Raw genomic sequence first — 21,837 nt, forward strand, 5'->3', positions numbered from 1 at the left:
TTCACAGGATTAGGCGAATTTCCTGGAGTTCATCACATACACATTGACCCCAGCGTCACGCCTGTGATTCACGCGTGCAGGAACGTACCACTCTCCATCATGGACTCACTAAGAGAGACACTCGCAGACTTGCAGAACAGGAAAGTCATAACTCCTGTCAATGAACCTACATAATGGGTGAACAGTCTTGTTGCCACAAAGAAAAAAAAATAGTGCGCTAAGGGTATGTTTGGATCCTTGCAACCTGAATGAGGCAGTCAAGCGTCAACACTACTCCGTTCCTACACCGGAAGACGTGCGCAGCAGGCTAACAGGAAAATCCATCTTCTCCATCCTAGATGAAAAGGATGGATACTGGCAGATCAAACTAGATGAGCCGTCGCCTAAGCTATGCACCTTCAACACGCCGTGGGGCCGGTTCCGCTTCCTCAGACTCCCATTCGGGATCAAATCGGCCAGCGAAGTGTTTCAACAAAAGAACTGTGAGACCTTCGGCGATATCCCAGGTGTGTACATTATAGCAGACGACATGATCATCACAGCGTCATCAGAGCGGGAACACGATGAAATCCTGCAGAAAGTAATGGAGAGAGCCAAGACCGCACATGTGAAATTTAACAGGGACAAGATCCAGTTTAAAGTTGACACTGTAAAGTACATGGGACACGTCATCACGGCAGCAGGACAGAGAGCTGACGACACAAAGATCAAAGCGATTGTCGACATGCCAACCCCGGAAGACAAACAAAGTCTCCAACGTCTGCTGGGAATGACAAAATTCCTAGCGCAATACATACCAAACGAAGCCTCACTCACGGCACCCCTCAGACAGCTGCTCAAGAATGATGTAGCGTGGCAATGGTGCCCGCACCACAGCTCAGCGCTAAAGGCACTAAAGACCATCCTCACACAAGCCCCTGTGCTGAGATACTACAATCACAAGCAGCCTCTCACTCTACAAGCAGACTCCTCAAAGGATGGACTGGGAGCCTGTCTGATGCAGGACGACCGCCCAGTGTGCTATGCCTCACGAGCGCTCACCGACACAGAAAAGAGGTACGCACAGATAGAGAAAGAGTTGCTCGCTATAGTGTTTGCTGCTAAGAGATTCCACCAGTATGTCTACGGCAGACCAGTAACTGTCCAGTCCGATCATAAGCCTCTGGAGGTCATCATGCGCAAGCCGCTGAGCAAAGCACCTGCGCGGCTGCAAGGTATGCTTTTACAACTGCAGAGGTATGATCTGAGTGTAACATACACACCAGGCAAGCACATGTACATTGCCGACACACTCTCACGCGCTACAGCTAGCAGAGAAGGTGACCATATTGATGAAAACCCTTGTGATGAGAGAGTTGTGTATGCCTTGGATGCCACAGATGCCTTGAGCGAGGAAACACTCAGCCAATTAAAGAAAGCAACTGCAGCAGATAGCGTGCTGCAAGCTGTGTGTGAGAAACACAAGAAAGGCTGGCCCATGAAAAAGAAAAGTTTGGACAGAAAACTACACGCCTACAGGGCAGTAAAGGACATTATAAGCATGGAAGATGACATTGTCTTGGTCGGAGACAAAATCATCATACCCCAGAGCTTCAGGAGCACGATTTTGGAGAAGCTGCATCTTGCACACCAAGGAGTGCAGCGCACAAAAGCCAGAGCAAGAAAGTCTCTCTACTGGCCTGGCATGGCACGAGATATAGAGGCAATGGTGGAAAAGTGCGTGCAATGCCAGCAGCTATAGCCCAAACAGCAGGCTGAGCCACTTATGCCGCATCAGGTCCCAGAACTGCCATGGATGAAAGTCGGAGCTGACATCTTCGAGCTACACGGTCAGTCATACCTGTTGTTAGTTGATTACCTAACCAAATATCCTGAAGTGCTCAACATATCTGACAAAACAGCATACACAGTAATCCAGAAGATGAAGTCTGTGTTTGCCAGACACGGGATTCCTAGGGAGATAGTGAGTGACCATGTCCCATTTGCCAGCTATGAGATGAAGTCATTTGCAGCTTCATGGGAGTTCAAGCTCACACACTCCAGCCCAGGTTTTCCCTCTTCAAATGGCATGGCTGAGAGAGCCATAAAGACAGTGAAACATGCGCTGAAGAAGGCAATGCAGACCGGCACTGACCCACATCTGGTGCTGCTGTCACTGAGGAACACACCGGTGACAGGACTGGACGTATCACCTGCACAAATGTTGATGGGGAGAGTTCTACGAAGCACACTTCCGTGCTCCAGTGCTGTGCTGACACAATCAGTCCCACAGCACATTCACAGCAAGATCCGGAACCTGCAGTTCCGCCAAAAACAACATTACGACCAGTGTGCAAAGCCCCTGCCAGTGTTGACCCCAGGAGACACCGTACACATGCAAATGCGGCGCGGCTGGGAGCCTGCCGTTGTCATCCGACAGCGAGATGAACCACGGTCCTACACTGTGCACACACCGGCTGGGAGGATGCAAAGAACGAACAGGCGACATCTGAGGAAGATACATCCGAGCCTATTCAGAGACACGGACAGTGAGGAACATTTTGACCCAGAGGTACAACCCTCACCCTCACAAGCGCCTGTGCCAGTCGACTCACCACCACATGACCTGCCACCACACGACCCTCCTCCGGTGACTACAGGCAGTACACCCACATGCTACACAAAGTGCGGCAGAGCAGTTAGGCGCCCTGCCAGATACAATGACTAACCTCAGGGTTCTTTTGTGTGATCATTCAAGTGTTTATTAAGAAAAAAAGAAGGTGAAACAAAGAGTACAAGGTGTGTTTAACCTGAAATGTTGCAAGATTGCTGAATGTTCAAAATGTTTACATGCTAACCACCAGAATGTGAAAAGGAAATGGTTTATGTTGTTTAATGAGAGTCATCTGTCATTTAAAAAAAATGCTGTATTAATCATTGAAGTATGCAAGTAGAAAAGACTTGGTCAGTGTTAATGCCATAGTGTTAATGGTTCGGTAAAGGGTCTACTGTTGAAGAAACTGATGAGTAGGCCACATCTCAGTTGGAAAAGAGGGATGTGGTGTATTGGATCGAGCACTCGGTGCTCGATTGTGTTGGACTGTCACCACTACTGAGTTCTGTAATACACTGGTCGAGCCTAGTAGTGTGTGATGTCTCCGTCAGTAAAGATCAGACTTGTGCCGCATCCTCGTCTCTGTGTACTTAGTATATATATTAGTGATTAAGTTAGTAACCCACGAATAGTAACACTACAATAGTGTACATAAGAGAAGTCACAACAGCACGAAGGATGATTAAAAGACCACTGCCTTTGGACCTGAGAGTTCTTGCTGGTTTGTAAGTAATAAACATGCCTTTTATATAGTGTGGTGCAAGGCCATTTAGTGCTTTGTATACAATTAACATAATTTGAAAAATGACATTATTTTTGATGGGGACCCAATGCAGAGCTCTAAGAACAGGTATAATGTGTAATACTGTCGCGAATTAGGGGGGCAGCCTGGTAACCATCACCACAGCCGGGGCGCGAACTCGTCTCTCCTGCCCCGCAAGCGACAACGTTAACCAGTCGACTAAAGGGTCCGACTCGTTAGTCAAGGACCAACGTGTCCACTTAAGAGAAGAGACTTCTGAGGATCTGCACACTTCCAGATCCCACCGCTGCCACCAATGTAACCGGTTATTTTCTTGCCCGGTGCGGGATTCGAGACGTGGTGTACTGTTCCACAAGGCGACATCACTAACCGCTCGGCTAAAGGGTCAGACCCGTTAACTAGGGACTAACGTGTCTTATTAGTAGTTTACATAAATACATGGATCCATTTCTCAGTCCGATTTTGATAGAAAGCCCCATTAGTTTTGGGGACTTCCGGGTCATGGCGGAGTAAGGACGTCTTTCCAAAGCGCTCCTCATCTTCTGTACAATTCATTCCTTTAATACACGCTTTTCCCTTTTTTTTTACTTAAACCTGCGCCGTTTTATAACTATCAGTGTTATTATCGTTACGATCATTGTTTGACCTGTAACAATGTCTACCAAAAGCGGCAGGGTTAAAAACGCCAACAAGACCTCGTCACCTAAACCGTGTGCGAGCGGGCTAATGGCTGACACGGCTAGCTTAGATCTGGCACAGATACTGAAGGAATTGGGAGAGGGTATCAAAGCTGACGTGGCGGTAGTGAAGGAGGAAATATTAGCAGAGTTACGTTCTTCTGTATCAGTCCTCCAAACTACTGTCTCTGCAAATGTCGAAAAATTTGCGGACATTGAAACCTCTCTGACAAACGTCGACAGTTCCTCCACGGGCTATGGTGGTTCATATGCATTATTTCCAGACTAAGAAGCAGATCCTGCGGATGTCATGGGAGAGAGGACAGCTAACTTATCGAGGAAGAAACATCAGTTTCTACCCAGATCTCAGTGCTGATTTATTGCACAAAAGAGCCGCATTCCTCCCGGTGAAGAAACAACTTCGGGAGGCATGTGAAATATTCCCTTCTACATCCAGCAAAACTGCGGCTCGTTTTCAATGGGACAAAGCACGTATTTGAAACACCGACGGAGGCGGCTGCTTTTGTTGAGAGCAAGATTCTACCTGAGGTGGAAAAAAACAGTCCGGAAAGGACTGAAGATGATGGTATGTCGTATTAAACCGTTGGTGATATTACTGCTAAGTAGGGTCGGTTATCTGCCTAATATTTCCTTCATACGGTAGCGAATTAGGGGGAGCAGCCCAGGAACCGCTGCAACCAGGACACGAACCCGTATCTCCTGCACCGCGAGCGACAACGTTAACGAGTCGACTACAGGGTCCGACCCGACTTATTCGTGCAAGTTACAATGCTTTGTACATACAGGTATAACATATCTGTTTGTTGTTGTTCTTTTCTTATTGTTGGTTATTGTTTTCCTGATGCCGAATGTCAGGATAGGGCGTCATAAAATAGCCAAAATTTAAGCTAAGAGTAAACAATGACATAGGACACAGGCATGGCACAAACTAACCACACTTGGTAAAAAGAAAAGAAAAAAAAGACGTGGTTATGAATCCTTTGTTAAGCGAGGGGAGCTAAGGTGCAATGTTGTAAATTGGCGATGCACCTTTTTTGCATACATGCTGTCTGGGGCTCTGACGCACTCGGTTGGGGTAAGTGCGGGGTGGGGGTGGGGGGCATCCTCGATCTCTCGTTTTGGGGTTTTTTTTGTCTCTCTATATACTGTTTGTATCTCATTTCTTTCAAGTTCACCATTTGTTATTTTATCGCTGTTAATTACACTCATTCTTTTTTACTGTAACACTTTCCTTGTACTTAATAGTATTCTGTCTACTACTACTACTACTTTCGGCTGCTCCCGTTAGGGGTCGCCACAGCGGATCATCCGTTTCCATTTCATCCTGTCTTCTGCGTCTTCCTCTGTCACACCAGCAACCTGCATGTCCTCCCTCACCACGTCCATAAACCTCCTCTTTGGCCTTCTTCTTTTCCTCTTCCCTGGAAGCTCCATATTCAGCATCCTACTCCCAATGTACCCAGCATCTCTCCTCCACACATGTCCAAGCCATCTCAATATTGCCTCTCTTGCTTTGTCTCCAAACCGTCCAACTTGAGCGGTCCCTCTAATATAATCATTCCTAATCCTGTCCCTCTTCGTCACTCCCAGTGAAAATCTTAGCATCTTCAACTCTGCCACCTCCAGCTCCGCCTCCTGTCTTTTCGTCAGTGCCACTGTCTCCAAACCATATAACATAGCTGGTCTCACAACCATCCTGTAAACCTTCCCTTTAACACTTGCTGGTACCCTTCTGTCGCAAATCACCCCTGACACTCTTCTCCATCCACTCCACCCTGCCTGCACTCTCTTCTTCACCTCTCTACTGCATTCCCCGTTACTTTGGACAGTTGACCCCAAGTATTTAAACTCATATGCCTTCGTCATCTCCACTCCTTGCATCCTGACCATTCCACTTTCCTCCCTCTCATTCACGCATAGGTATTCCATCTTGCTCCTACTGAACTTCATTCCTCTTCTCTCCAGTGCATACCTCCACCTCTCCAGGCTCTCCTCAATCTGCATCCTACTCTTGCTACAGATCACAATGTCATCCGCGAACATTATCATCCATGGAGACTCCAGCCTGATCTTGTCCGTCAACCTGTCCATTACCATTGCAAACAAGAAAGGGCTCAGAGCCAATCCTTGATGTAATCCCACCTCCACTTTGAACCGATCTGTGATTCCAACCACACACCTCACCATTGTCACACTTCCCTCATACATATCCTGCACAATGCAACTCTTTCTGGCCTTCTCTATACTTCTCAATCAACATTCTCAAAGCAAACATCGCATCTGTGGTGCTCTTTTGTGGCATGAAACCATACTGCTGCTCGCTAATCATCACCTCTCCTCTTAACCTAGCTTCTAGTACTCTTTCCCATATCTTCATGCTGTGGCTGATTAACTTTATACCTCTGTAGTTGCTACAGTTCTGAACACCGCCCTTGTTCTTGAAAATCGGTACCAGTATGCTTCTTCTCCACTCCTCAGGCATCCTCTCACTTTCCGAGATTGTGTTAAACAATCTAGTTAAAAACCCCACTGCCATCTCTCCTAAACATCTCCATGCCTCCACAGGTATGTCATCAGGACCAACTGCCTTTCCAATCTTCATCCTCTTCATAGCTGCCCTCACTTCCTCCTTGCTAATCCACTGAACTTCCTCATTCACTATCCCTACATCATCCAACCTTCTCTCTCTCTCATTTTCTTCATTCATCAGCCCCTCAAAGTACTCCTTCAACCTTCTCAGACACTCTCCTCGCTTGTCAGCACATTTCCATATCTATCCTTGATCGCCCTAACTTGCTGCAAATCCTTCGCAGCTTGGTCCCTCTGTCTAGCCAAGTCATTTTTTCCTTCCATAGTGTCTAACCTGTCATACAAATCACCATATGCCTTTTCCTTTGCCAACTCTCTCTTCGCTTTACGCTGCATCTCCTTGTACTCCTGTCTACTTTCTTCATCTCTCTGACTATCCCACTTCTTCTTTGCCAACCTCTTCCTCTGTATACTTTGCTGTACTTCCTCATTCCACCACCAAGTCTCATTGTCTTCCTTCCTCTGTCCTGATGACACACCAAGTACCTTTCTAGCTGTCTCCCTCACTATTTCTGCAGTGGTTGCCCAGCCATCTGGCAACTCTTCACTACCACCCAGTGCCTGTCTTAACTCCTGCCTGAACTCCACACAACAGTCTTCCTTCTTCAACTTCCACCATTTGATCTTCGGCTCTGCCTTCACTTTCTCTTCTTGGTCTCCAAAGTCATCCTACAGACCACCATCCGATGCTGCCTAGCAACGTTCTCCCCTGTCACCACCTTGCAGTCTCCAATCCCTTTTAGATCGTGCCTTGTACATAAGATACAGTCCACCTGTGTGCACTTTCCTCCACTCTTGTACGTCACCCTGTGTTCTTCCCTCTTCTTGAAATATGTATTAACCACAGCCATTTCCATCCTTTTCCCAAAATTGACCACCAACTGTCCTTCCACATTTCTCTCCTCCATACCTTCCCATCACCTCCTCATCACCCCTGTTCCCTTCACCAACATGTCAATTGAAGTCCACTCCAATCACCACTCTCTCCTCCTTTTGTACCCTCTCCACCACGTCGTCCAACTCACTCCAGAATTATTCTTTCTCGTCCATCTCACACCCAACTTGCGGGGCATATGCGCTGCTAACATTCAGCAATACACCATCAATTCCCAGCTTCATACTCATCACTCTGTCTGACACTCTCTTCACCTCCAGCATGCTCTTGACATACTTAATAGTATTCTGTACCTTGGTATAATGCTCTGTATTTTACAATGCAACCTAGGAAATTATGAGCATGGTTAGGAATAGTGGTAGAAAGGTCAATTTTATTTCTTGGAACGTGAAATCTCTTAATCAGTCTTTGAAGAGGAGTAAAGTGCTGGCACATCTGGATCAACTGGGGGCAGGAGTAGCCTTCCTTCAAGAGACGCATTTAAGAATCCAGAGGTGCTGGGTAGGGAAAGTATTTCATTTCAAGTTTGATTCTTAGGCCAGAGCCACAGCTATTCTTGTACACAAAGTGTTTCTTTTGAAAGTGACAAAATAATTGCAGACCCAAATGGCATATGTGTTATTGTCGCAGGACAGCTTTTCAATAAGCGGTTTGTCCTTGCCAGTGTATATGCTCCCAGCTATGATGACTGTGCTTTTATTAATTCCTTTTTTTCTTCTATTCCTGATATTAATAATAGGCTACACAAGTGAATTCTTTTTTTTTTTAATTTATTTCTAGTTTTTCCCCTTATCCCACCCGATTAACCCAATGGCATATGGCCGGAACTCTTGTCGAACAACTCCCCTGGCTCACGTTTCCACAGGAAGGAGATAGTCATAACACCAGCTTCCTTCAAACTCGTGTCGGCTGCTCACGCCATTTTACACGTTGAAACCTCGCATGGATTCCATTACCCTCAGGCTGCGAAGGAGACGTAGGGAGAATGCTTTCGGTTGCTTGGCTGCAGGCGCCCGGATGGGCCAGAGGGGTCGCTGGAGAACGACGAGTCCCCGAACGCTACACCGATCCACACCCACTATCCCTCGTGTAAGGGTGACCTAATTAATGTCTTACCCCGTGGACGCTCTGGCCGTGACCAGTTACGGCGAGTCTGGGATACGAACCTCCCAGCTACATGACGAGCGGATTGCAAGAACGGCGGGTTATTCCGCTGGGCCATCAGAGCGGCCTACACAAGTGAATTCTATATAACTATTTCTTGATATAATTGTTATTGGTATTAAGTGTAGTCATGGCCTTTGACATTTGAGGCACAAAAAGTGCTTTTGTTTACAGTATATTCAACCATGAACCTTTGTGGAATAATTTCAAGATCTGAAATCTAAAATGGTGTTTGCACTAATGATTGTTTTATTCCAAATAATATGTGAAATTGCTGTTTTGCACTACTGCAAAACATGTTACATGTTAAAAGAAAGTTCTTTAATAAGATTTTTTTATTCTAAAGAATGAGAAAATACTGTTTTGCGCCATTAAAAGAAAGTTGTTTGCACTACTGGAGAACATGTTACATGTCAAAAGAAAGTTCTTGAATAAATACATGCCAATGTGAAGATTGAATAACTGAACTGTTATTTTGCACTGACCAATTAAAATTACTGAATGATAATCTGTTACACATGTATTTCTATTGTTCAAAAATAGCAAAGTGATCAAATTAAGGTATTTGTGTGTTTTTCTTAGTGCATGGGCTGATGGATATACAGGTGCATCTCAAAAAATTAGAATATCGTGGAAAAGTTCAATATTTCTGTGAAAATTGTATATATTCTAGACTCAAACAGTCCTGAGAAGAGCTCTAATCATCTAATTAACTCAAAATGCCTGCAAAGGTTTCCTGAGCCTTAAATCTCTCAGTCTGGTTCAGTACACACAACCACAATCATGGGGAAGACTGCTGACTTGACAGTTGTCCGGAAGACAGTCACTGACACCCTCCACAAGGAGGGTAAGCCACAGAAGATCATTGCTGAAAGGGCTGGCTGTTCGCAGAGTGCTGTATTAAAGCATATCCATGGAAAGTTGACTCGAAGGGAAAAATGTGGTAGGAAAAGGTGCACAAGCAACAGGGATGGCCGCAGCCTTGAGAGGATTGTCAAGCAAGGCTGATTCAAGAACTTGGGGGAGCTTCACAAGGAGTGAACTGAGGCTTGAGTTAGTGCATCAAGAGCCATCCCGCACAGACATGCCCAGGAACTGGGCTACAAGTGTCGCATTCCTAGTGTCAAGCCACTCCTGAACCAGAGACAACGTCAGAAGCGTCTTGCCTGGGCTAAGGAGAAAAAAGAACTGGATCGTTGGTCAGTGGTCCAAAGTCCTCTTTTCAGATGAAAGTAAATGTTGCATTTCATTTGGAAATCAAGGTCCCAGAGTCTGGAGGAAGAGTGGAGAGGCACAGAATCCAAGTTGCTTGAAGTCCAGTGTGAAGTTTCCACAGTCAGTGATGATTTGGGGTGCCATGTCATCTGCTGGTGTTGGTCCACTGTGTTTTATCAAGCTCAGAGTCAATGCAGCCGTCTACCAGGAGATTTTAGAGCACTTCATGCTTCCGTCTGCTAACAAGCTTTATGTAGACGCTGATTTCATTTTCCAGCAGGACTTGGCACCTGCCCACAGTGCCAAAACTACTAGTAACTGGTTTAATTACCATGGTATTACTGTGCTTGATTGGCCAGCCAACTCACCTGACCTGAACCCCATAGAGAATCTATGGAGTATTGTCAAGAGGAAGATGAGAGACACCAGACCCAACAATGCAGACGAGCTGAAGGCCGCTATCAAAGCAACCTGGACTTCCATAACACCTCAGCAGTGCCACAGGCTTATTGCCTCCATTCCACGCCGCATTGATGCAGTAATTTGTGCAGAGGGAATCCCGACCAAGTATTGAGTGCATAAATGAACATACTTTTCAGAAGGTCGACATTTCTGTATTATAAATCCTTTTTTGGATTGGTCTTATGTAGTATTCTAATATTTTGAGATACTGGATTTTTGATTTTCATGAGCTGTAAGCCGTAATCATCAAGATTAAAACAAAAAAAGGCTTGACATACTTTATGTGTAATGAATCCAGAAGCACATGAAAGTTTCACTTTTTGACTTAAATTACATAAAATAATGAACTTTTCCACAATGTTCTAATTTTTTGACATGCACCTGTATGTCTGGTAAATGGTTGAAGCTATTGCATGTCCTTGATGGGATTATGGTATGAATATTAATTCTTACAACCAAGTACATGGTATATTTAGATACAGTAAATGTAATAATAATTCAGTCATGCAGGTGTAAGACACATTATATTTGTTATAGGGAGTCGGGACCTGAGACCCCCCACCCCACCCTGTCCCCTGTCCCTTATTTACAAATCAGGGAGTTGGAAACCCTAGTTATGAGAAACACAAAATATCACACTGGTGATGAGGATCAAACCTGTGCGATGAAGGAAAATTTCATCGAGAGAGAAAAAAAAAGAAGAAGAGGAAAACACCGAGTGGGTTGCTAAGCTAAGCTAACGAGGACACAAGCTAACTCCCAAACACTACAATGTCGCTCGCAGGCAACGTCGTTCTCCTCCCCTTTGATACTGAAAGCGATCCCAGTTCTATTGGACCACAATGGATAAAATGGGTACAACGGTTTGAAAATTATACCATAGCTATATGAACATCACTGGAGATGCTAATCTAAAAGCATTGCTGTTGCACTTAGCAGGAGAATGAGTGCTGGGATAGGCTCCAGCATCCCCGCGACCCTGAGAGCAGGATAAGCATTTCTGACTGGCTGGTGATGAGACCAGCCAGTCAGACTAGCTTGGTCTAGTCAGAAAGGCACGAACTGAGGAAGCCCCTTGGATGAGAGGCGAAACGTCTTCACTGATATATACCAAGTCCAGTTGCACTTGATTCAACTCCTTTGGATAACCATGACCTGGATGAATGAGAATATTCACAGACAGGCATGTTCTATGTGATTCAAGGGGACAGTTTCTCCATACTTAAGCACATCTATGGAGCTAGGACTGATCAAGATAGAGCCCTCCCTGTCACCCACACCAACCAGCAGGATAGTTGCAGACAAGCTTGTCAACAGCTACCCAGAGCTGTTTGATGGCATTGGCAAGCTGAAACACTTTCAGGTTAAGCTCCATATCAACCCCAATGTCCAACCCACATGCCAACCGCACAGGTGTGTGCCATTCCACATAAGGCAGAAACTAGGAGATGAACTGCAAAAGCTGGAAGCAGATGACATAATTGAGACATTGTCAGGTCCCACACCATCAGTCTCTCACATTGTCATACCCCCGAAACGAAAAGACCCAGACAAAGTGAGAATCTGTGTGGACATGCGTAAAGCAAACACTGCCATCAAACGTGAATGTCACATCACACTCACCATGGATGATGTTATTCATCAATTGAAGGGAGCCATTGTGTTTTCTAAGCTGGATCTGACAGCAGGGTACCACCAGCTAGAGCCCCACCCTGACAGCAGGTATATAACCACGTTCCCCAGCCACCTTGGTTTGAGGAGATATAAACACCTGAACTTCTGCATCTCATCAGCTGCAGATGTGTTTCAGAACACAATCTACCAGACTCTCCAAGGCCTCAAAGGAGTGAAAAATCTTGAGTGACGACATCATCGTCTATGGTACCTCCCAGTCTGAGCATGACAGCAACCTCAGAGCAGTGTTCCAGAGGCTCAAAGAGAGTGGCCTCACACTCTACCGAAAGAAATATGAATTCAACATGTCCAGGCATGAATTCTTTGGATTCATCTTTTCTGCTGACAGCATCTCAGCGGACCCCAAAAAGGTAGCAGGGGTACAGCAGCCCAGCGACCCAAAGGATCCAGGTGAAATCAGGAGTCTACTTGGGATGGTTAATTACTGTTCTCGATTCATCAAAGGCTTTGCCTCTATCTCTGCACCACTGTGCAAGCTCACAAGGAAAGATACACCATGGGAGTGGGGTCCAGAACAAGAAACAGCACTAAACGCCATCAAAGACAGTCTCACCAGTGATACCACCATGTCATACTTTGATCAAAACAAAGAAAAAGCTGATCACCAACACCAGCCCTGTAGGGCTTAGCGCCATCCTTTATCAAAAGGAGAAAGGTGAGAGACGAGCCATAGCCTATGCAAGCCGTGCTCTCAGCAATGTGGAAAAGTGCTACTCACAGACAGAGCGAGAAGCACTGGCTGTTGTCTGGAACTGCGAGCATTTCCACTTACACATATACGGACATCCATTTACACTAGTGACTGATCACAAGGCCCTTGAGATCATCTGGAACAATCCCAAATCAAAACCACCTGCCAGAATCGAGAGATGGGGACTTGGGCTTCAGCCATGTAACTACAAAGTGGAGTATAGAAAATGAGATGACAACATGTCCCATCATCCCATACCCACACAGACAGGTGACAACACACGGGCAGCAAAAGTAGCAGAGGAATATGTCAACTTCATGACACATCACGCTACACCCGAAGTAATGACTCTCACAGAGACCAAAGAGGAGACTCTGAAAGACCCGATCCTACAAAAGGTCAGGGTTACACTTTATTTTAGGGGGTCGGAAATTGCCTAGTAATTTCCTAGTAATAAGGTGGTAGTTATCATTTAATTTCTTAGAAATAAGGTTGAAATTACCTTGTAATTTGGGTTAGGGTTAGGGTTAGAGTTAGGGTTAGCTGTAAAATTACCTGTAAAAACTACCACCTTATTACTAGGAAATTACAAGGTAATTCCAACCTTATTTCTAAGAAATTACGTGATAATTACCACCTTATTACTCGACCCCCGAAAATAAAGTGTTATCAAGGTCAGTGCACATATCAGAAACAATACGTGGCATAAGGTCACACATGACACATAACACACTACCATTCTGAAACAGTTCAAACAAATCGGCAGTGAACTAACAATGTCACCCACCGACTATATCATCTTAAGAAACATGAGAATCGTCATCCCCGCAGCCCTACAGAACAGATGTGCTACAGCTCGCCCACGAGGGACATCAGGGCATTGTTAAGAACAAAATACTCCTCAGGACAAAAGTTTGGTTTCCAAACATGGACCAGCAAGCAGAAGCTACAGTCAAAAACTGTATAGCATGCCAGGCGAACACATCAGTCACACACTCAGAGCCACTGTAAATGTTGAGTTACCAGAAGCCCCCTGGCATAGCATAAGTGCAGACTTCTACAGACCTCTCCCCACTGGAGAGTATCTACTTGTCATTGTGGATTAATACACACAGTACCCGGTAGTTGTGTCTGTTAAGTCAACTTCAGCTAACACAGTCATACCAGTTATAGAAAAAGCATTATCCATGTTTGGAATCCCCAGACTGCTTAAAACAGACAATAGCCCTCCATGTAATGGTGACCAGTTTGCCCAGTTCACAACCTACTTTGGGTTTCACCACTGCAAAATCACACCCCAGTGGCCCCAGGCTAACGCCACTGCAGAATGTTTTATGCGCACAGTAAGCAAGACCATCCGTGTTGCAGGAACACAAGGCATACCATGGAAGCAGCATCTCAACATCATCCTTCGAGAGTATCATTCCACACCACACAGCACCAAATATGCTTCACCAATGGAGCTTCTGTTCCAACAGAATATCTACACAAAGATTCCCACAGTCAACCATTCCACTCCCAACAGCTCAGATCATGGAATCCGAGCAAAATATTGAGAAGCTAAAGTTAAGATGAAAGCTTATGCCGACACACGTCGTCACACACCACCAAGTACTCTCACCCTAGGAGACACCGTGCTCCACCGCCAGTCTAAGCACAACAAGCTCACCACATCCTACAACAGTAAACCATACACTGTCAAAGATCAAAGGCTTGATGGTCACAGCAACAAAGGAAGGGCACTCCATCAAAAGGAACTCATCCTTCTTCAAGAATATCCCTACTGAGCTAGCTCCAGAGTATTCCACCAGAGCCAGATGACGATAACCGTTGTCAACACGCCACCTCCAAGATATCCTGTTTGGCACAACAGACGTCCTCCTCCCTACCTCTGTGAATATGAGTAGTCTCACGAACCGATATGGACTGTTATGGACTGAGAGATTATTCTATCTCATGGACTGGCAATGTTGTTGTCATTTGAGACTTTTCCAAACAAAGAATATTGTTCCATGGACTTTTCTACACAAGCAAGCTTAAAGCACAAAGTAAAGGACTGTTTTGGTTGCACTATACAAACTGACTTTTCCGTTGTTTCAGGGACAGCTACAGCAAATGCGTTTATTGTGAGTAAGGAATAACAGTCAAATTTAACGCCATTATGGGTTTTTATCTTTTTATTGTTGGGTATTTGAGTATGCTTACATGGAAAGTACTTCAGTAGCACTTCAGAAATTGAAACGGAGTTATTGTTAAAAAAAAAGTGATGTAATGTTCACAAGCAGATCATTACATGACTGTGCTCTAGTCTAAGTACGCCCCCTGCTGATTGGAGGATATTGTAGCCAGCTAGGTAGTTAGGTACTTACTACATTCAGTCAGGAAGCCACCTGCCATGTGTAAATATATCCTGTGAGACCTCGCTAAAGCCATCGTTCACTCCAGTCGTCTGTTCATTTATTGATGTTACGAGAAGCACAAAAAATCACAGGTGTTTTGTGCTTCTCGTAAGATCATTAACTAAAATGGCTTATTAGTTATCAAAGAAGATGATACGTTTAGTGACAGATACATTTCATCACTCAGCTAAGTTACATCTTCAGTCTAAACTGACTGCAGGCCCCCCACCCCTTATAAACAACACAGTACAATATAGTTGCCTAACGACCGAAACCATCAACCAGTTTCATCTGCAAGTATGGGTGTGACCACTAACTAGAGTTTCAAAGGCCATGTGTATTATTCACAGAAGATTAGGAAATGTTGCAATCACAGTAAGATGGTGACCGATGTATAACGACCAAAACCAATGACCAGTTTCATGTGGTGTGACCATTAACTGGAGTTTCAATGGCCATGTGTACTATTCACAGAGGGTTGAGGAATAGATGCAATCACAGAATTGTAAGATGGCAACAATCACAACAGATTGGAGGTGTTGATTCTCATCCGGGCCATTTCACACTCAGGTGCAAACTGCCCCAGTGTGTGCTGGAGGTCGCATTCTGATGAAGCCAACCTAACCACATCATCTGCGAAGAGCAGAGATGCAATTCTGAGGTTTCAAAAACGGACACAATCCTCACCTTGGCTGCACTTTGAGATCCTGTCCATGAATATCACAAACAGAATCGGAGACAAGGGACAACCTTGGCAGAGTCCGACACCCACCGAAAACATGTGTGACTTTATGCTGAGAATACAGACACAACTCTCACTTTGGTTATTTAAGGACTGGGTGGCTTGTAACAATGGCACAGTACCCCATACTCCCGCAGTACCCCCCACAGACTGCCCCGGTGCACATGGTCATAAGCCTTCTCCAAGTCCACAAAACACATGTAGACTGGCTGGTCAAACTCCCATGCCTCCCTCAGCACTTCCGCAAGAGTAAAGAGTTGGTGCATTGTTCCATGGCCAGGATGGAATCTGCATTGTTCCTCCTGGAGCCGAGGTTCGACAGTCGGTCGCAGCCTCCTTTCCAGCACCCTAGAGTAGACTTTCCCAGGGAGACTGAGCAGTGTGACGCCCCAATAATTGGAGCACACCCTCCGGTACCCCCTCCCCCTTCCCCTTTTTTTTGGTTTTTTGTATGGTTTACTGCAGAACCAAAATTGAATGCACTCTGCCCCTGTGGACGTCAATTACTGACGGAACTGTCCTCACCTGTGTACGGGTACCAAATGTTGTTGTCCATAGCACGAACACGAGAGTTGGAGACAATGGAATAAAACATTCTTGCAGCCAGCATTCGTGAGCCTGCTCAATTTGGATGGAGCCCATCATGTTTAAAAATAGAAGAGCGCTTCCAGAACAGATTAAATTTGTCAATAAAACCAAATTGCAAATGAGAGCACTTCGACTGAAGCCAAGTGTGAAGCTGCAAAACTCTGCTAAAGCAAACAATGCCATGGCCAAAAGTGGGAGGTTGGCCACAGATAAAAACTTCCTTCCTACTAAGTTTTAGAAGGTTAAAAAGACGCATGAAATCCGATTTTAAAAGCTCTGACTGCTGCCGTGGAAAGTCATTTGTGCCAACGTGAATGACAACTTTCTCAACGGAAGGTATACTGGGATAGCAGACTAGGAAGTTCTACCAGAATGTCATTTACCTTGGCACCTGGAAAGCAGTGTGTTGGATTGACACACAGGAATTTCACTTTAGAAGCATGTTGGTTCAAGAACAGTCATAAACAGTCATAAAAAAAAGTATATTAAAAAACAAAGAACAGAACAACTATAGGATTGCAGGCCAGGCATGAAGCCTTAGAGGCACGAGGCCCTGTGTGGTCACACATTTCACACAGTCCATGTGAAATTTCTGCCCGTGACAACAGTGTGTGTTGGCATAACACAACAAGATACTGAAACAAACACAAAGGAATATTCTCTGCTGGCCCCTGGGAGTGTTAAAAAGAATGCATTACTCTTGTGTACTGGTGGTCATTCTCGTTTGGGATTTCTTGACTACATAAGAGTTTACAAATGAACTGACAAAATTGTGTGCATGTTCTAGCATCATAAGAGCATCCATACAATGTTACAATGTTACAATTTCATTTAGCAGACGCTTTTATCCAAAGCAATGTACATCTGAGAGTTAATACAACACAAGCAAGGATCTAGTCAGGAGGTGACAATGCAAGTCAGTGCCAAAAAACTAGATTCAAGTCCAATAGGACATAGGTGTCAACACACAGTGCGTAAAAGGCAATGCATAGGGGCATAGAAGTGATTTTCTTTTGTTAAATACCATCAGGTGTGGAGGTGTTCAAGGTGTACGAGAGAGGAGGTGTGGTATTGTATGAAGAAGTTGGGAGTTGCAGAGAAGTATGTAGGAGTGATGCAGGATATGTATGAGGGAAGTGTGACAGTGGTGAGGTGTGCAGTTGGAATGACAGATGTGTTCAAGTTGGAGGTGGGATTACATCAAGGATCGGCTCTGAGCCCTTTCTTGTTTGCAATGGTGATGGACAAGTTGATGGACGAGATCAGGCAGTCTTCATGGATTATGGTCCTGTGTGATGGTCTGTGCGGTCTGTCCAGCGTGTCTCCCTGCCTGCCACCCAATGACTGCTGGGATAAGCTCTAGCATCCCCGCGACTCTGAGAGCAGGATAAGCAGTTCGGATAATGGATGGACGGATGGATTGTAATCTGTAGTGAGAGTAGGGTGCAGGTTGATGACAGCTTGGAGAGGTGGAGGTATGCATTGGAGAGAAGAGGAATGAAAGTCAGTGGGAGCAAGATGGAATACATATGCGTGAATGAAAGGGAGGACAGTGGAATGGTGAGGATGCAAGGAGTAGAGGTGAAAAGGTGTACGAGTTTAAATACTTGGAGTCAACTGTCCAAAGTAACGGGGAGTGCAGAAGAGAGGTGGAGTGGGTGGAGAAGAGTACCAGGAGTGATTTTTGACAGAAGGGTACCAGCAAGAGTTAAAGGGAAGGTTTACAAGATGGTTATGAGACCAGCTATGTTATATGGTTTATGGTGGCAGAGTTGAAGATGCTAAGATTTTCATTGGGATTGACGAAGAAGGACATAATTAGGAACGAGTATATTAGAGGGACAGCCCAGGTTGGACAGTTTGGAGACAATGCAAGAGAGGCAAGACTGAGATGGCTTCGACATGTATGGCGGAGAGACGCTGGGTATATTGGGAGAAGGATGCTGAATATGGTGCTCTCAGGAAAGAGAAAAAGAGGCAGGCCAAAGAGGAGGTTTATAGATGTGGTGAGAGAGGAGACGCAGCTGTGACAGAGGAAGATGCAGAGGACATGAAGAAATGGAAACGGATGATCCGCTGTGGCGACCCCTAACGGGAGCAGCCAATAGCCGTAGTAGTAATAGTAGTAGTCATAGTAGTAGGTGTGGAGGTGTTCGTGAAAAAGCTGGGTCTTTAGCTTCTTAAAGATGGAGAGGGATTCACTGGATCGAATGGAATTTGGTAACTCGTTCCCCAACCTGGGAACTACAGAAGAGAAGAGTCTGGCTAGTGACTTAGGGCCCTGTTGTGGCAGAAGTGCCAGGCACCTTCACTGGCAGAGTGTACTGCGCAGGACTGAATGTAGACCTGAAAGCGAGAGTTCAGGTAGGTGGGAGCCGTTTTTGTTGTGGGTTTGTCAGCGAGCATTAAAGTTTTGAATTTGATACGGGCAGCGACTGGGAGCCAGTGGAGGGATATGAACAGGGGAGTGACATGTGCTGTTTTGGATTGGTTGAAGACCAGATGCACTGCCGCATTCTGAATCATTTGCAGAGGTTTGAAAGTGCATGCAAGGAGGCCTGCCAGTATGGCGATGCAGTAGTCAATGTGTGGTATTACAAGACCCTGTAGCAGGAGTTGTGCTGCATGCTCAGACAGTAGGGTCTAATTTTCCTGATGGCAAATCAGCACAACTGAGCAATCCAGGCCACGTGAACCTTAAAGGTTAGTTACTCATCAATCATGACACCCAGATTTCGGGCAGAATTTGTGTGCATGAGTTGGGTTGATCTGAGCTGGATATTGATCTGTTGTTGTAAAGATGGAATAATAATCCAACAATCCATACAACCCTCTGGCCTGAATACTGACCCATCTGGCAGCCAACATTCCACATTTCCTGGGGGTCATAGTTGGATGACTGGAGGCGCTGACCAGAGGGATAGATCCGGCTCAGCTGCCTGCTGTTATGTCTTACAAACAGTTTTCCTGCATAAATGAAAAGGTAGAACAAAACAAATGACAAGGATATATATAAACATTGCTTACCACAGAAAGTTGAATCAGTTCATCTGGACATAACGTTTATTGGAATAAACGTTTCACCCATCATCTAAGTGACCTCTTCAGTCTCAACTGACTGCAGGTATCCCCACCCTTATAAATAACACAGTGTTATAACGACCAAAAACAACGATCAGTTTCATATGCAAATTGTTGTGACCATTAACTAAAGTACAATGACCATGCGTACTCTTCACAGAGGATTGGGGAATTATTGCAATCACAGCATTATAAGATGGCAACAGATATACTCTTAGGCCCCACATTGCCATTGTAACTCTAATTAATGGTCATGGCAATTTGCATATGAAACTGATCATTGTTTTTTGGTCATTATGCCACTGTATTGTTTATACGGGTGAGGATACCTACAGTCAGTTGAGACCGAAGCAGTCACTTAGACGAGTGATGAAATGGTTCTTTCAATATGCCTTTATGTATGCTCAATAACCCAGGAAAAAAATCAAAGAAAGTTGAATCACTTCATCAGGATATAACGTTTTTGACACTACGTTTCATCACTCATCTAAGTGACCTGTTCAATCTCGTCTAGTCTCTTTTAAACTGAAGAGGTCATTTAGATGAGTGATGAAATGTATCTGTCAATAAACGTGTCCAGATGAACAGACTCAACGTTCTTTCTTTGATTTTCTTACCTGTATTATTGAGCATGCATAAAGACATACATTGTTTACATATAAAGTGTTGGTTAAGTATGAAATAAATCCTTTTCATTTACTTTCCGGGAATTTAAAGTTTCAATGTATTACCCGAGTCTTTGATGTGTCTTAGGGCATCATTCTCAGAGAAGGAGGACATCTCATTCGCTGGTTTTTCAGACACTCGTTCAAATCCACGGAAGGGGACACTCCTGCAGTACACCACTTGCTCAGAAAGCTCTGGGCTCAATTTAGTAGAGACAACCTAGGAAGAGCAAAAACAACAGCGAAACTTGAAAACCATTCATGATATATCACAGAAAGTTGAATCAGTTCATCTGGACACAATGTGTTTTGAGAGAAACGTTTTATCACTCATCTAAGTGACCTCATCAGTCTCAACTGACTGCAGGTATCCCCATCCTTATAATCAATACAGTGGCATAACGACCAAAAACAACGATCGGCTTCATATGCAAATTGCCGTGAGCATTAATTAGAGTTACAATGGTAATGTGTACTATTCACAGAGAATTGGGAAATAGTTGCAATCACAGCATTCTAAGATGGTGACAGATATACTCTTAGGCCCCCCAACCTTAGTTCAGGGGTGGTCATTCCCTCTTCACAAAGATGGCCTCTTTGACTCCCTGTTCAGTCCAGCATTGCTCCTTATCAAGGATGTCCATATCGTCATCCTTGAAAGAGTGATCACTGGCCTGTAGATGGGTGTAGACTGTAGAGTCCTGGCCTAAAGCATTATCTCTTCTGTGTTTTGCCATCCTTTTGGCCAGCGTCTGTTTGGTTCCCCCGATGTACAAGTCATGGCAGTCCTTCCAGCACTTAACAGCGTACACGATATTGCTCTGTTTGTGTTGGGGGACCTGATCCTTGGGTTGGACTAATTTCTGACACAGCGTATTTTGGGGTTTGAAAGCAACTGAATGTGATTTCTGGAAAATATGTGTCTCAACTGTTTCGAAACTCCCGCCACATACTACAGAATCACTGCTGGTTTACAATTAGACAGCTGTTGCCCTTCTCTCTTCGATCAGCTGGTGCACCGTTTGGGCACCCTCCTGGCTTTGACAAACACCGAGGCGTGATAACCACATTTAACCAGGGCCTTTTTAATGTGGGATTTATCCCCTTCCCCGGCTGGAGTGACGTCGGGGACATTGTCAGTTCAGTGCTACAACGTCCTGATGACTCCTAGTTTGTGCTCCAGTGGATGATGAGAGTCATATCTTAAATCCGGATCGTTATGTGTTGGTTTACGTAAACACCAACAATCAAATGTCCTCTGGTGACAGGCATGGGCGTAAGTCCATGAATGCTGGGATGGCATCCAGCACTTTACCTGTGCCCCTGTCCATAAGGTTAGTGGTTGTGTCAGGAAGGGCATCCAACATAAAATTCTGCCAAATCATTATGCGGCTTGAAAAGACCTGGAATGACATATCGGATCGGTCGAAGTCAGGGTTAACAACATCCGCCATTGGTGCTGTGCCCTCACAGGGTACCAATGGAAACTATGCACCTGTTGGGGAATGTAGGAAAAGACAGCGGGGAGGAGGGTTACAAGCAAGACAGAAAAGAGAGAAGAGACAACTGAAGAAGAAAGGTTTAGAATAGCCACACT

General features: G+C 45.0%; 1 protein-coding gene across 1 annotated transcript in view; it reads right to left on the minus strand.

Moving 5' to 3' along the window:
• The window catches only part of plcd3a (phospholipase C, delta 3a), a 91,377-nt gene that overhangs the window by 13,223 nt on the left and 56,317 nt on the right, over positions 1-21,837 (minus strand). The window contains exons 13-14 of the mRNA XM_056288414.1: positions 20,307-20,460; positions 19,345-19,461 (exon numbers count right to left, since the gene is read on the minus strand). Of these exons, the coding sequence (XP_056144389.1) occupies positions 19,345-19,461; positions 20,307-20,460 (271 nt within the window). The remainder of the gene's footprint in view (positions 1-19,344; positions 19,462-20,306; positions 20,461-21,837) is intronic.

The sequence above is a fragment of the Lampris incognitus genome, chromosome 10 (genome assembly GCF_029633865.1).
Source record: "Lampris incognitus isolate fLamInc1 chromosome 10, fLamInc1.hap2, whole genome shotgun sequence".
NCBI classification, from domain to species: Eukaryota; Metazoa; Chordata; class Actinopteri; order Lampriformes; family Lampridae; genus Lampris; species Lampris incognitus.